The sequence below is a fragment of the Leguminivora glycinivorella genome, chromosome Z (genome assembly GCF_023078275.1).
Source record: "Leguminivora glycinivorella isolate SPB_JAAS2020 chromosome Z, LegGlyc_1.1, whole genome shotgun sequence".
Lineage (NCBI taxonomy): Eukaryota > Metazoa > Arthropoda > Insecta > Lepidoptera > Tortricidae > Leguminivora > Leguminivora glycinivorella.
In genome coordinates this window covers 22,459,179-22,475,304 of record NC_062998.1, presented here as the reverse complement: position 1 = coordinate 22,475,304, position 16,126 = coordinate 22,459,179, and the positions used below count along the sequence as shown (strand labels likewise).

Genomic DNA, 16,126 nt, shown 5'->3' with positions numbered 1-16,126 from the left:
TCCCGTCAACTTTGTACAAAAATAAAGGGAAAAGTTAAATTTGTTTTTATTAATTCCTATTTTGTTACCAAGATTTTGTTGATGAATTGAGATTTTATTAAGTTTTATTTCGTCATTAAGGTTCTCTAGTATCTATATTTTCTTAATTATAACAATTATCCTGTATATATCTTACGAAAGTCGAATTATATTACTAAATGTTGGTAACAAAATAGGATCAATTAAAATTTGCTGACGTGGCATTGTACAAAGTTGACGGGAATTGCTGACCTACGGTGCCGAGACATGGACTCTCACTAAGAAGGCTGTGCATATGATACGAGTAGCACAGAGAGTCATAGAGCGCGCCATGCTCGGTATTAAGATGCAAGATCGAGTAAGGAATACGGAAAACCGTCGTCGCACTAAGGTGCAAGACGTAGGTTTCGTTATTACTAAACTAAAATGGAGTTGGGCGGGAGATGTTGCTAGGCAGAGTGATGGCACCTGCCATCCACCTGGACCAAAATGTTAACGGAATGGTGGCCGCTAACAAATGTAAGAAGTGCCTGGCATCCGTTGGCTCGTTGGGTCGACGACATCCGAAAAACTGCGGGTCACAACTGGATGAGTTTAGCCCAGGACCGGGAGAAGTGGCGTACTAGAAGAGAGGCCTATACTCAGCAGTGGGCGATAAAGGGCTGATATGATGATGATGATGATGATGAAAAAAAGGCTGAAACGTTAAGTTGGTAAATGTAAGGTTGGCAAATAAAAAAAACATATGATAATTTGGGAAACGAACATGCGGCGGAATAAAATTCCGCGAAACGTGAGTTGGGAAGTGATATTCGCCGATAAATAAGAGAACCCTACACAATTATTTATTACATAAGTACTCAATTATTTATTTCTCAAAAGTGGAATCTTGAGCGTTGCGAGGGTTTCAAGGCACGAAGGTTAAACAAACTTTGCCACCGAGTGAAACACAAAATTTTTCACCACACCAATACGACCAAAATATTGACTATTAAACATCAAACTAAATCAAATCCATCAATTTATTCAATACTTATGATTCAAAATCAATATTTATAGGTAAATTCTACCAACCAGCTTAAGAGGATACGGTAGCGAAAATGCTAAAATGGAAAGGAGCCCCCCTTTCAACTTGGGGATTTTAGTTAAATATTTATACAAGTGTTATTACCTAGATTTATCGAAAAAAAATTGTCCATTAAGAACAACTCGGTCAAAAGATATTTCAAAAAAATCTTTAAAATCAAGGTTCCACTCTCGACTCCTTCCTCTTTCAAAACTTAATCAATCGGAACGAAATTTGAGAATCTGAATAACAATGAAATAATCTATGTCGGACCGTTTATAGCTTTTTTGGTTATTTGTTACCAATCTTGAGTATCACATCTTTTTTTGCGCCACAATGAAAAAGGCCGTTTTTGGAAATTTTTGATTGGCTCTAGAGTCTTCAAAAAGCAGAATATCAAAAAAATCAAAACGGTCCGACACAGATAAAAATAATAACAATCTGTGTTGAAAAAATAATTGCTCTATCTTCAAAAACTAGGGAGGAAATAGTCGAGAGCGTTTGTATGGAGAATTGACCCCTATCGTATCGTATTAAGACATCAAGTTAAAATTTGTATGAAATTACTTTGCATTCTTGTGGATAAAATGCAATTTTGCTATCTGTTTTCGAATAGCAAAGTAAGCCGTTACCAGTTGGTGTGTTGAAAAGTAATTTGTAGACATCTTCAGTGTAGTTACCTATGATAGCATTTAATAAGTGGCGCTAATAAATTGAGGTACGATTCTTAGTATGAAGATTATCAATCCTATATAAATCATCCTTGCTTATTAGGTAAACCATGCTTATAGAAATATACTTGTCTATTTCAGAACTAACTGGGCCAACACATCCATTATCTATTCGCAGTACTTCCCAGAAAAGTACTTAGAGGGACGTTATGAATTTATGGTAAGCTTAGCCAAGTATAGGTACCTACCTATACCTAATGTACCTATACTATGACGTAAAAAACTTAGCCCCCAAGTTTGGTTTTGGCGTAACAAGCGATATTCACTCAGGTACAAAAAATTAAACAAAAATTAACATTGTTTTAATACTACTTCGGTTCTCAATGGTTCTGAACTGAACTTACGGTAGTACTTACTTAGTACCGTAAAACGGGGCTACCTTGCACCAACATTTGCTCCAAACTTTTCTCATTGATTTTTGAGAAAATTTAATATGCAGAAGTATTGGGTTGGCACAAAAGTAATGACACACTCTACAAAACTCTATACATTTCCTTTCTTAAGTTAATTGTTTTCGATAATATTCTAGTATGTTGTAGAACATTCTAGGTACTTCTAATGTGAGGGTATATAAAGCCGCCCTCGTGATTGGTTTAGTTAGATTGAAATAAAATGGACGAGCGACAAGTTCGAACACTTTACTTATACGAGTACTTGTTAGGCCACAGTGCGCGGGCTGCGGCTGACAACAACACTGCATTGGGCGCTGGAAGTAAAGCCATGCCACGGTGTCCAGATGGTTTGACCGTTTTAAATCAGGAGACAGGAGCCTTGAAAGTCAGTCACGCTCAGGGCGACCACCTGCATTCAATGATGACGATTTACGCCGCGAACTACAGTCGAATCCTGATGCTAGTACTCGTGAATTAGCGGAAGCACTTAACTGCAGTCACCACGCTGTGGAATACCATCTGCATGAGCTTGGGTATCGAAAAGTTTTGGCTCGATGGGTACCGCACATCCTTACCCACGCCAGTCATGCAGTCCGTGTCGCCATCTGTCAATCATTTTTGCTGCGACCCCGACGTAAAAAGTTTTTGACTGATCTGGTTACGGGAGATGAATCGTGGATTTATTATGAGAACGATACACGTCGTATAGACTATATCTGTACAACGTCTACATTTATATTATCTGTGGTCGTACGCCAGACTGCCATTACACTTTCTATTAAGCACAATAACCATTGCAGTTTTATTTAATTATCATGCTTAAACACTTACTTTACATGGTGTCAGAAGTGGTGAAAGTGTAAACAAAAAGACTGTAGTGATAAAACTGATAAAAATATGACTACGCCTACAAATGACGCAGTGTCGGGAATCAAGCCGCCAGCTAACCTCCAAATTAACTCCGAGATATCTACAAACTGGAAAAAATGGTCTCAACAGTTCGAATGGTTTGCCACAGCCATACAATTGGACAAAAAACCAGCTGAGGTCCAAGCAGCAACATTCATGGCTGTTATAGGCCCAGACGCCATAGAAATATATGATGGGTTTAACCTCAACGAAACTGACAAAGTCAACATCAAAATCATAAAACAAAAGTTCACCGAATACTTTGCGCCAAAAACAAATATATCATTCGAGAGATATATATTCTACAAAATAGAACAAAACGAAGATGAACCATTTAATGACTTCATGACACGAATAAAAACACAAGCAATTAAATGTGACTTCGGCTCTTTACTTGACGAAATGTTAAAAGACAAGATCGTATTTGGAATTAAATCGACTCAAATAAGAGAAAAATTGCTAACAGAAGATGAACTCACCTTGACAAAAGCTATCAATATATGCAAAACAAGTGAACAAGCTTCTAAGCAATTGGACGAATTTGAGGGCAAAAATAAAACAGAAAAAGTCTTCACAGTGAAAAGTAAAAACTCCAAAGAAGCGCAAAACGAGAAATTCGACTGTAGAAGGTGTGGTACAAATCATGGCCGCAAAGAATGCCCTGCTTTCAACAAACCATGCACAAAGTGTAACAGAAATGGTCATTTTGCTCACATGTGCAGAACTAAGAAGAGTCTAAATACCAAAAAGAAAAATAAAGTACATGCATTAGAAGAAAGCTCAGATTCTGAAGAAGAGTTTTATATTGGTTCAATTAGTGCTGACGGAGAAAAAAGCTGGAAAGAAGAATTAGAAGTTGATGGTGTAAAATTTAAAGTGAAATTAGATACCGGAGCGGAATGTAATGTCCTACCAAAATATATATTGGACCAAACAAAAGCAACTTTAAAACAGAGCCGCACAAGAAACTTGACATGCTATTCTGAAAATGAGATAACCGTCCTAGGAGAAGTAGAATTGATGTGCAAGCTGAGAGACGAGTGGGTAAAAATCTTGTTCAAAGTCATCGAAGAAAGACACCAGCCAATTCTGGGACGTAAATCCTGCAAACAACTAGGACTCGTCGCTAGAATCAAGTCCCTGAAAACACGCGAAGACATATTTGAAGGTTTAGGGTGTTATAAAGGCTACGAGTATGACATAGACCTGATAGAGAACCCAAAGTTGGAGATAAAACCGTCTAGAAGAATACCACATGCTATAAGAGAAGAGGTAAAGCAAGAACTGGACAGAATGGTGAAGTTAGACGTCATAAAACCAGAAACTGAGCCAACTCCTGCGGTAAGTCCTATGGTAATTGTTAAACAGAAGGGCAAAATAAGAATATGTATAGATCCTTCTGATGTAAACAAAAATATTCTGAGACGTCATTTTCCACTCACCACTATAGAAGAGATCTCCGCTGACATCAAAGGTTCTAAGTACTTTGCACTATTAGATTGTACAAAAGGATTCTGGCAAATCAAACTTTCAGAAAGAACTCAAAAAATTCTAACTTTTGCTACACCATGGGGAAGATATTCCTTTAAGAGGCTTCCGTTTGGGGTTTCATCAGCACCTGAAATATTTCAAGAAATATTAACAAACTTGTTGAGTAAATTCAAAAATGTGAGGGTATCCATTGATGACATATTCATACATGCAAAAAGCAGGGAAGATTTACGTAAAACTGTCAGTGACGTCATTGAAATACTGAAAAAAACAGGCTTCAAACTTAATAAACAAAAGTGCATTCTGGAAGCAGAGAGAATTAAATTCCTTGGTCATATTGTTTCAGCAAACGGACTAGAAGCAGACCCGGACAAAGTAGAAGCCATACAAGCAATGAAAACACCAACAAACAAAACAGAGCTACAGAGACTACTAGGGATGATCACATACTTAAATAAATTTATACCTAACATGTCAGAACTAACAAATGCACTAAGGGACTTGTTACACAAAGATGCAAGTTTCACCTGGGAAATACATCATGATGAAGCTCTCAAGAAAATAAAACAAGTACTTCAAAGTCCTCCAGTACTTAGACTCTATGATGTAAATAAATCAGTGACACTATCAGTAGATGCAAGTTCGAAAAACCTTGGAGCGGCACTTCTTCAAGAAGGACAACCAGTAGCCTATGCAGCCAGGGCTTTGTCAAAATCCGAACAGAACTACCCACAAATAGAAAAAGAAGCACTTGCCATACAATTTGCCTGTAAAAAGTTTCATGAATATGTTTATGGAAAAGAACTAATAGTGGAATCGGACCATAAACCATTAGAGACAATATTCAAGAAAAACATACAATCCGCTCCAGCAAGGTTGCAACGCATATTGTTTAATCTAGCACCATACTCACCAAAAGTAATTTTTAAGAAAGGTACAGAAATACCCTTGGCTGATTTCCTTAGTAGAGACTGTGATGCTTCCAATCTAAAATATGAACCTGAGGAAAATCTGAAAATTGCATCTATACTACCAATGTCATTTGATGCCAAAGAACAATTAATTACAGACACAAAAGACGATCCACATCTCCAGGTGCTCCTCAAAACAATAATGAAAGGATTTCCTGAAAATGTTCATGAACTTCCTAAAGAACTACAACATTATTTCAATTTTAAAGAAGAATTAAGTTATTCCAGAGGAATTATTTTCAAAGGTGAAAAAATAGTAGTGCCAAAATCACAAATTCCCAAAATGCTTAAGATCATTCATCAAGGACATCTAGGCATACAAAGTTGTCTAAGAAGAGCTAGACAATTTCTTTACTGGAAAGGACAATATGATGATATTTTAAAACTAGTCAGAGGCTGCTCTGTCTGTGAACAAACGCAACGAGAAAACATCAAAGATACCGTTCTTGTTAACAAGATTCCTACACTCCCATGGCAGATAGTCGCATCAGATTTATTTGAATTTAAAGGCAAAGTATACCTGGTAATCTGCGACAGTTACTCTGGATATTTAGATTTTCAACGCCTAAAAGACCAGTCTTCTTGTGAAGTAATTAAATACCTGAAAAGATGGTTTTCTGTACACGGAGTTCCTGAAGAGCTACAAACTGACAATGGAACACAATATATGTCTAGAGAATTTAAGAACTTTCAAAAGGAGTGGAGATTTAACCATGTTACATCTAGTCCACATCATCATCAGGGCAACGGCCTCGCAGAAAAAGCAGTTCAAACATCTAAGAACATACTAAGAAAATGTAGTATCGACAAATCTGATATTCAACTGGCTTTACTGAACTGGAGAAATACACCAAGAAATAACACTTTGGGCTCTCCAAGTCAACGTCTTTTCAGCAGAGTTGTGAGAACCCAAATCCCTGTGACTGACAGTCTATTAAAACCTAAAATAGTGCAAGGAGTCTCTGCTGAACTGCAGCTATTGAGACAGAAACAAGTCAAATACAGCAATAGACACACAAAAAGTCCTGGCAAACTTAACATTAATGATAAAGTCAGACACAAGGTTGGCCATCGACGCTGGGAGGAAGCAAAAATAATAGAGACCCCAAAAGAGCTGAAAAGATCAGTTATCATACAAACAACCAAAGGCCAAAAGTTCAGGAGAAATTACAGCCACTTGCACAAGACACAAGCAGACATAACTAGCGAAACAGTGGTAATTCCAGAAACCAAATACATAAATACCACACCACAGTTTGAGCTGTCAACAGTGCAACAGTCACCGGAGGTCCCTAAATCGCCTACAGTACCATCACCATCAATCCCGCCATCGGCAGACAATTCTAACCTGAAACCTATTGAAGCAGTGACTTCCCCAGCAGCTCCGCGAACATCAAGAAGCGGCAGGGTTATTAAACCAATAAATAGACTTAATCTTTAAAATTACTAAGGTAGCAGTGTAATAACAATGTCACTCCAGATATTGATTAGAGAAATCGACATTATATATTTGAACAAGTTTATATAATTTAAAGTCCAATAGGTAGTGAAGTTATTATGATTTCATACTTAATAGTTTTTAGTTATTCTATAAAGAAAGGGAGATGTAAAGTATAGACTATATCTGTACAACGTCTACATTTATATTATCTGTGGTCGTACGCCAGACTGCCATTACACTTTCTATTAAGCACAATAACCATTGCAGTTTTATTTAATTATCATGCTTAAACACTTACTTTACAGTTTGACCGTTTTAAATCAGGAGACAGGAGCCTTGAAAGTCAGTCACGCTCAGGGCGACCACCTGCATTCAATGATGACGATTTACGCCGCGAACTACAGTCGAATCCTGATGCTAGTACTCGTGAATTAGCGGAAGCACTTAACTGCAGTCACCACGCTGTGGAATACCATCTGCATGAGCTTGGGTATCGAAAAGTTTTGGCTCGATGGGTACCGCACATCCTTACCCACGCCAGTCATGCAGTCCGTGTCGCCATCTGTCAATCATTTTTGCTGCGACCCCGACGTAAAAAGTTTTTGACTGATCTGGTTACGGGAGATGAATCGTGGATTTATTATGAGAACGATACACGTCGTGCTTTTTGGCTGCCTCGAGAAGAAACGCCACCAACTCAACCCAAGCTGAGTCAAATGAACCGCTTAAAAGTTTTGCTTTGTTGTTTCTGGGACTCGCAAGGCATGCTGTTTCATGAACTAATTGCACAATGAAACTGTAAACGCTAACAAATATTCAACACAGCACACCGAACTATCTTCTGCTATCAAGAAAAAACGACGAAGACGAGCCACTGTAATTTTACTACATGATAACGCTCGACCTCATGTCGCATCTACCGTTCGCCACCAGCTGCAGAACTTGGGCTGGGAGACGATACCCCACCCACCTTATTCTCCAGACCTCGCACCATCAGACTTTCATTTGTTTAGAGCCCTGAAACGACATTTGCGGGGTAAACAATTCAATGATTTCCATGATGTACAGGTGGAGTTGAACAACTTTTTCGAGGCACAGCCATCAGAGTTCTGGGCAAAAGGCATCCAAACTTTGCCGGATCGTTGGCAAGAAGTCATAGATGCTAATGGTGATTACATCATCGACTAAGCTTTTTGTATTGTAATAATAATAAAAAATATAAAACGTAAACCAAGTGTCTCATTACTTTTGTGCCAACCCAATATATATATTTATATACTTATGTTTATACAAAAGACCTCCCCGAATTTCAACTGACAATGTTTAAAATTGTGGTATGTATCAGCCCTAAGTATATCAAAAAATAAATTAGGAGCATTGTTACCATGCGCGGATCCAGGGGGGGGTCATGGGGGTCATGACCCCTCCTGGAGCCTAAGTTGGCCATACAAATAGACCCCGTGACCCCCCCCCTGGGTCCCCGGGCCTTTACCACGTGACCCCCCCCTGGGCACGAAACTGGATCCGCGCTTGATTGTTACCCGGTGTCTGGGTAGCATTGCTCCTGAACTGAATTTATAAAAAAGAATGAAGTTTGAAGTTTAGAAATCAGTTCTACCCCCTGCTCAATCGAATAACGGCATCCGATAAATCATTAAACCTTAGAAGCTGTAACATTTTAATTACGCACTAGCTCACTATACGTTAGACCAAATAAAAAAAAACATTCAGTCGAATTGAGAACCTCCTCCTTTTTTGAAGTCGGTTAAAAATACAGAAAACTATGTCTATCTATCGCTGATTCGATTGTTCCGTAATATTTTGTATGTAGTTAAATAACAGTATCTTTTGTATGACGTCTGAAAGCCAAAAAAAGTTTTTCCTTGTAGTGTAACTTTTTTGATATGTGTATAACATCTAGTTAACCATACATTCTGATTTTTGAGGCAATAATAAATAATAAGTATTATAGGACACACTTATACAGATCGACTGAGTCCTACGGTAAGTTTCAGAAGGCTTGTGTTGCAGGTACTCAGACAACGATATATACCTACATATGATATACAAATACTTATATACCTACATAGAAAACATCCATGACTCAGGAACAAATATCTGTACTCATCACAGAAATAAATGCCCTTACTGGGGTTCGAACCCGGGACCGTGGCGTATGGCGTAGCAGGCAGGATCACTACGCACTAGGCCAAACCGGTCATCAAACCATATTTAAAGGTGGTGCAAAGTAGCCCCGTTTTACGGTATTTAGTGACTTTTACTTGTCAACGAAATGATACTAATCACTCTTTCTTAGCTGTTATCATTTCGGGTTGATAGATCGGGGCGAGTGGGTTGGCGATGGCGCGCACGCGCAGCGGACATTGGAACCTCACGCTGAGAGCCTACGCGCAGACGACGCGCGTGGCGCGGCGCGGCGAGGCCGTCCGCGTCCGCGTCGAGATCGACCGCATAGGCGACATGAACCTGCATATCACCAACCTATTTTCTGGAACCGGATTAGGTAAACATACAATCCTAACTATTTTATTTTCAACACACTTGCACGTAACAAGGATATTACTGAACCGTTTTTAGGTCATAAAATAAGAGGCCTTTTAAAAAAACTTCAACTCAAAGTAGGTATGAAGAAAGTATAGCCTGACAAGTTTTTATTTAACCCTGGCACGCTGCGGATTTTCAGCTGAACTAATTTCTTTTACTGGCAAGGATTCACATTTGACATTGTCAGTGATGTAAACAAGAAGTAAATATTTAAAATTTTCTAACGGTTTCATCGCAAATATGCCCAAAATAATATTTTAAAAAGTGAAAATAATTATACTTAACGTTAATTATAATTACTTACAACAAAAAAGGATGAAGAATTTCACATTTCGATAACAATGTTCCGAAAGCGGTGGTAAGATGCCCGGGACTGACAGTTTATAGTGTGGTTCTCCTGTATTGATTAGTTGGTTTCGATTTAGCTTAATATATATCAGGTCCTAATTTATTAGATGCAGATATTTTTACAGCTGATAGTACTCGGTCTCTGGAGTATATTAAACCGTGAAACATTATAGCTTTTACGATGTTTTTTGTGGAGAAAACGGAAAAACAAATTTGCTACGTAAAAACACCCTGTTTATGTGATTATTAAATGAAAACTCATTGAACAGATTCTAGTACCTCTTTTACGTACCACTTAACTGTAACTGGCCACTTCACGTCGATAAATTAAATACTTGATTGTCAATGTCATGTTATTTTCCGTTGGATTGTGTCGTTTGAAAATTGTGTATTGATAGAGAGGGTCGCCATTTCCAACAATTTTTGTAATTTTTTATGATAATAAATGTTTTCTTTTGTTCATGCTTCTTTTTAAAAATATGGGTAAATTTTATTTGACAAGTTTTAACTCGACAGGCCCAATGACATGTACAGTTTTCCCGCCGAACCTTTACGACATTTACAACAAACAATTGTTGACATGACAGACAGTGTTATTGTGACATGTGATAATGCCCATGATGATTTTTTTAGACGAAATTATAATTAATTTTTTTGTTAGGAAAATGAAATCAAAAAAGTTACATGAAAAGATTTCTTAATTTATATTTAAAGTTCATTATTTTAATGTAAAGTATCATGTGTTAAAATATCTGCAACTAATAAATTAGGACCTTATATATTTATTTGTTCTTATTTAAGGTATATACTGTAGCTCTGCCGTGAAAAACATTTATAGAAATAAGAGGCCGTTCCATCATTGCCATTGTACAAAACAAGGTCCCACGGTAAAATAAATAATAAATAAAATTTGTTTATTTCCAAGAAAATACAGTCAAGTATACAATTAAACTGATCTCCACACTAGGCAGATGCCTGTCCCGTGAAGGAGATGGTTCAGGCTTAGGTATAGAAGAAAAGAAACATAAATGAAAATATACAATGACGACTTCGATAAAGGCACAAGATTCATGTATTTTGGCTGTGCGGAAACAAGCAGCGAATATTAAAACCTTGCTTATTAAATTTTGTTTCTCCAAAACCATGTTTGTTTTTTTCTACAAATATTAACATGAAACCAGTACACGCTGTCCCCATTATATATGACGTCCGCGGATCCAGGGGGGGGTCATGGGGGTCATGACCCCCCTCTCCCGCCGGGGCCCCGGGCCTTTACCACGTGACCCCCCCCTGGGCACGAAGCTGGATCCGCGCTTGCGCGCATTATTGCCATATGACAGCGGTTTGTAGCGACACTCTTTCAGGGTCAAATAAAATCTTGTCAGGCTTTTAAATGTTGATTATATATTAGTATAAATTTAAAAGTGGAAAATGTCTGCCCTGGGTGAGACTTGAACTCACGGCCTCTGGATCATTACTCCAGCGCTCTGCCAACTGAGCCACCAAGACTTCAACCAAGCCAGCGAAATTTTCCACTACTAAGGTCAATGGGACCCGTAGCGACATCTACCGTAAGAGTGTTAAACTTCTTAAACGGCCACCGGAGTTCCAAGTCATATTGGAAATTCACCAGTTAAGTACGTTACGTCTCACCCAGGGCAGACATTTTCCACTTTTAAATTTATTCTAAGCCTAGTGGCATCGATTGCAGACGTTTCTGCTAATCAGGCCCCGTAGCCGAATGGCATTTCTCCGACGCCAAACGAAAACGAAACGTAGTCCGGCTCTGTCACGCCAATACGCAAGAGCGATAGGGATAGATATCTACTAGCGTTTCGTTTCGTGAGCGTTTGTGCCATTCGGCTACGCACCCAGAAGTTAAAAATATATATTAGTAGTTTATGCGACTCTGCGTAATGAAGGGCATTACAACACATGTGTGGGTTTATGAAACGAGCTGAAGGCGAGTTTCATAATACCATCACACGAGTGTCGAGTGTTGTAATTTAATGCCTAATTAAATTTGGTAGGTAAAGTTTTTTGAAGGTAGGCAAATAATATATTTTTCTGGTTACGGTATATACGGATATGCACTGAGTCAAAAAGTACTCGTGGCGTCTTTATTAACAATTTTCGGATTCGCCTCAAATTGTTACTCACGCCACTCGTCTTTGACCTCACTTAAACGCCAGTTGCATAATAGTTATTTGTTATACAAGGGGGCAAAATTGTATTTTAACGCTGAGTGTGGAATTAAAAACGAGCAAGTGAAAGGATTATATAGTTGAACCACGAGCGAAGCGAGTGGTTCGAGAATAGAATCCTGAACTTGCGAGTTTTTTAACACATAGGAAGTAAAATACATTTGCACCCGAGTGTAACACAAAACTTTTCCCCTCACTATAGCGAGGAAACTACAATGCAAAAAATGCGTTTATCACTGCTTCCAGTAGTTCCACAGGTGGTAAATCATCATTATTACTAGATTCACCTACTTTTATCAATTTTAAAGCAGTTAATTTGACTTTATTCAAGGTCAAATTACTTTACCCACTAGTGGATAAAATGCGTTTTTATCCGCTGGTATTAAAGGACAAAACACGTGTTTCCGAGCTAGTGAGGGGAAAAATACTATACTTTTTTTCTCTCGACAGTCGACGTTATTATTAATTATATACCATCAAAATGAATGGAAAATGTATGTTAGGTAAAATATTACTTGATCTTAATTTTTGTATTAATGTTTATAGTTTAAAATGTTTTCAGAGTAGGTTAATATTGTACTCCTTTAACTAACAAAACGCATCCATCTTTTTTCAATGTGTCAAATATTTGTAAGCAGTGTATACCCTAAATTAAACCGTATAACTATTGTAACAAGTGTTAATATCCTTAGTTTATAATAATGATGTTCTCTCTTTAGGAAATATCAACTACAAAACAAGATCGACTAATTACTTAAGACGCTACAGGAGCGAAAATGCTAAAATGGAAAGGAGCCCCCTTTTCAATTTAGAAATTTTAGTTAAATATACTAGTGTTATTAACTAGATTTGTCGAAAAAAAAATGTCCATTCCTAACAACTCAGTTAAAAGATAATTGCGAAAAAAAATTTTTAAATCGAGTTTCCACTCTCTACTGTTTCCTCCTTCAAAACTTAATCAATCGTAACGAAATTTGAGAATCTGAATAACAATGAAATTATGTTTTCATCATGATCACGAAAATGTTTTCCGTGATCATGATGCATGCAACTGCGTCGAAATATCGGGAGCTCGACAAAAGCAAAAAGGTAATCACGGTCTATATCCCGGTCAATATAAGTCTAATGAAATTATGTGTATCGGACCGTTCGTTTTTTTTGCTAATTGTTACCAATTTTGAATGCCACACCTTTTTTTGCGCCACAATCAATAAGGCCGTTTTTGGAAAATTTTCATGGGCTCTAGCGTCTTTAAAAATAAGAATATCAATAAAATCAAAACGGTCCGACACAGATAAAATAGTACATTACGATACAAGTGCGTAAAAAAGGAAGTACGAAACGAGTGGCGATAAATGAAAACACGACCGAAGGGAGTGTTTTAAATCGACACGAGTTACGAATTTCCTTTTCGCACGTGTATCGTACGACGTTTTTCAGTACAGATGAGCCTCCGAAATTTCGACCTGGCATATAATGAACCACTTTTCGAACTAGTGCGTAAAAAAGCGACTATCTGTACTGAAAATAATAATAATCTGTGTTGAAAAAATCAGTGCTCTATATTCAAAAACCAGGGAGGAAATAGTCGAGAGCGTTTGTATGGAGAATTTACCCCTCCTGTATCGTCTTAATATTTATAAAAATCTGGTTTAGTTGTAGTTTGGAATAGTTATGATTTACGTTACATCACACTGAAATAGTACATTACGATACAAGTGCGTAAAAAAGGAAGTTCGAAACCAGTGGCGATAAATCGACACGAGTTACGAATTTCCTTTTCGCACGTGTATCGTACGACGTTTTTCAGTAGGTACAGATGGCCCTTCGAAGTTTCGACCTGACAAATAATGAACCACTTCTCGCACTAGTGCGTAAAAAAAACACCATCTGTACTGAAAAGGTACTAAATTTTTGAATTGCTTGTGTGGTATATGACTCTGTGATATACTATTTGTTTCAGAACAACTAGTTGATGGCGTGATCAATACGTTTTGGAAACCGGGGTTCGGATTAGTGAAGCCTATGATCAATGACCTTGTAAGCAGTGCCTTTACGAATATCTGGAGTGAATCTTTTAAGTTAGTTAATGTCCAAAACTTGATCAAAAACTAGCTTCAGCTCGGGGTGATGCTTTTAGATAAATTTATAAATAAATTACACAGATCAACCTAGCCCCAAACTAAGCAAAGCTTATATACTATGGGTGCTAGGCGACGATATACTTACCTAAATATAGATATAAATACGTACTATATAAGGTACAGCGGGGCAAATCTCGACTGAAGGCAATTGTAACTGATCCATTTTTTCCATTATTACACTACACTGTATAATGTTGAGTTCTACATGTATCCACTGAACACGCTTACCATATATATAACCGGTGAACACTATTTAATAATGCAAACATTGTAAAACATTGAAAAAATGGGCCAGTTACATTTGCCCCCCAGTCGAGAGTTGCCCCGCTGTACCTTACATAGAAAACATCCATGACTCAGGAACAAATATTTGTGCTCTTCAAAAAAAAATACCTTTACTTACCTGGATTCGAACCCGACACCGCGGCATAGTAGGTAGGGTCACTACCTAGTGTTGTGAATTTAAGCTTTGAGGCGTAAACTACAAAACTCGAGTCGCGACTTCTGAGTCTTAAAGCCTAGAACCTTAAAGCCTCGACCATATAAGCCTCAACCTTATAAGTTCGTGTTGCTGCTTACGAGCACAGAATCCTCGAGTCGTTAGTCCTCAAGCTTTAAAGACTCCTAAGCTTTGAAGGTTTAAGTCTATTAGGTTTGTAGCATTTAAGTCTTAGAAGAGCTTTTAATAAACTAGATCCTAAGGTCAACAGAAGTAAAAAAACAGGCCAAGTGCGAGTCGGACTCGCCCACTGAGAGCTCCGTACTTTTTAGTATCCTGAGATACATGAGATTCAGCGTGGTGACGTGACCGGGCGGACGGATATCTGAGTCTTAGTAATAGACTTACGTTTTTACCCATTGTGTACGGAACCCTAAAATCTACCAAACCGACACGTCAAATTAAGGGTTAAAAATAAATACTATCTGCCTATAAAGCTCGTTGTTTGAGCTCTTAAAGCTTGACACAGGCCTTCAGTTGGTCGTCAGCCGTCAGAGAGGACAGTAGTGAAATATTTACGAAAATAATAAGTTTATCTATGCCAATAATAGTGTAGATTTTAGGAAATAAAATAACCTTGCAAATATTAAATGTATTTCCTAAAAAAGATAAATGTTCTTATCAGAATATTCAAAAAATTGTTAATATTTCAAATAATTTAATTTTACTACGGGGTTATTATTTTTTAATCAATTTTTTCTGACAACGTCTATGACCTAGAATTTCCTAGACTTTTCCATTCCACGTCCATCTTTCATGAAGAGCCAATGCCAAGTGATTGGTTCGCCAATGTGTAAACAGCGGCTCTTATCTTGGCCAAGGGGTTTCACAAAGGGCTGGTGGAACCGTTGGCCATATGTGTACAGCGGCCATAAAATGTTGCCGGGACACACGAATATTTGAAGTTGAAGTACACGAATTTACCAGGATCTCGCGTACCTAGTAAATAAATTCACTAACACGAATTCGCACAAAGAACGTCCGAAATCCGAAAAGACAAAAGTAAATTATAAGTTGTTATTAATCCGAACCTAATTCATATTTAATCAAGCAACAACAAAACACATAAATAATAACCAAAAAAACACCGAAACAACTAAGGATTCTAATATCAGAATCACAACTTCGCGCCGTTACATTGAAAATAAAATCTCCATTTTGATTTTTTTAGTCAACATTCAAATGACATTCGGCAGAAGTATTTTTGCTATAATTTTAGTTTTACGTAAATCATAATAACAGATGGACGTATCAGCCGTGACCCTGAAACCTGTCCGATTGTATAGGAAGGTATTCTACATAGATTTATATATTATTAAGCTAGATTGAGTTGTTAGGCGAAAAAGT

General features: G+C 37.6%; 2 protein-coding genes and 1 non-coding gene across 3 annotated transcripts in view; 2 read left to right on the top strand and 1 right to left on the bottom strand.

The window, feature by feature from the left end:
• Nucleotides 1-14,423, top strand: part of LOC125240945 — a 54,226-nt gene extending 39,803 nt beyond the window's left edge. Inside the window, exons 4-6 of the mRNA XM_048149149.1 lie at nucleotides 1,897-1,975; nucleotides 9,360-9,543; nucleotides 14,100-14,423. Coding sequence (XP_048005106.1) covers nucleotides 1,897-1,975; nucleotides 9,360-9,543; nucleotides 14,100-14,251 — 415 coding nt within the window. The 3' untranslated portion in view covers nucleotides 14,252-14,423. The remainder of the gene's footprint in view (nucleotides 1-1,896; nucleotides 1,976-9,359; nucleotides 9,544-14,099) is intronic.
• On the top strand, nucleotides 2,930-5,092 carry LOC125240944 (uncharacterized protein K02A2.6-like). The gene is made up of 2 exons (XM_048149148.1): nucleotides 2,930-4,457; nucleotides 4,954-5,092. The coding sequence occupies exons 1-2, from the start codon at nucleotides 3,105-3,107 to the stop codon at nucleotides 4,963-4,965; spliced, it is 1,365 nt and encodes a 454-aa protein (XP_048005105.1). The 5' UTR covers nucleotides 2,930-3,104; the 3' UTR covers nucleotides 4,966-5,092.
• Nucleotides 11,369-11,441, bottom strand: Trnai-aau. The gene has a single exon. It is a non-coding gene; the product is annotated as a tRNA-Ile (tRNA).
• Nucleotides 14,424-16,126: the final 1,703 nt, after the last annotated feature.

Excerpts from the sequence above, each read along its gene's own strand:
- LOC125240944 (XM_048149148.1), top strand. The coding sequence starts at position 3,105 with ATGACTACGCCTACAAATGACGCAGTGTCGGGAATCAAGCCGCCAGCT.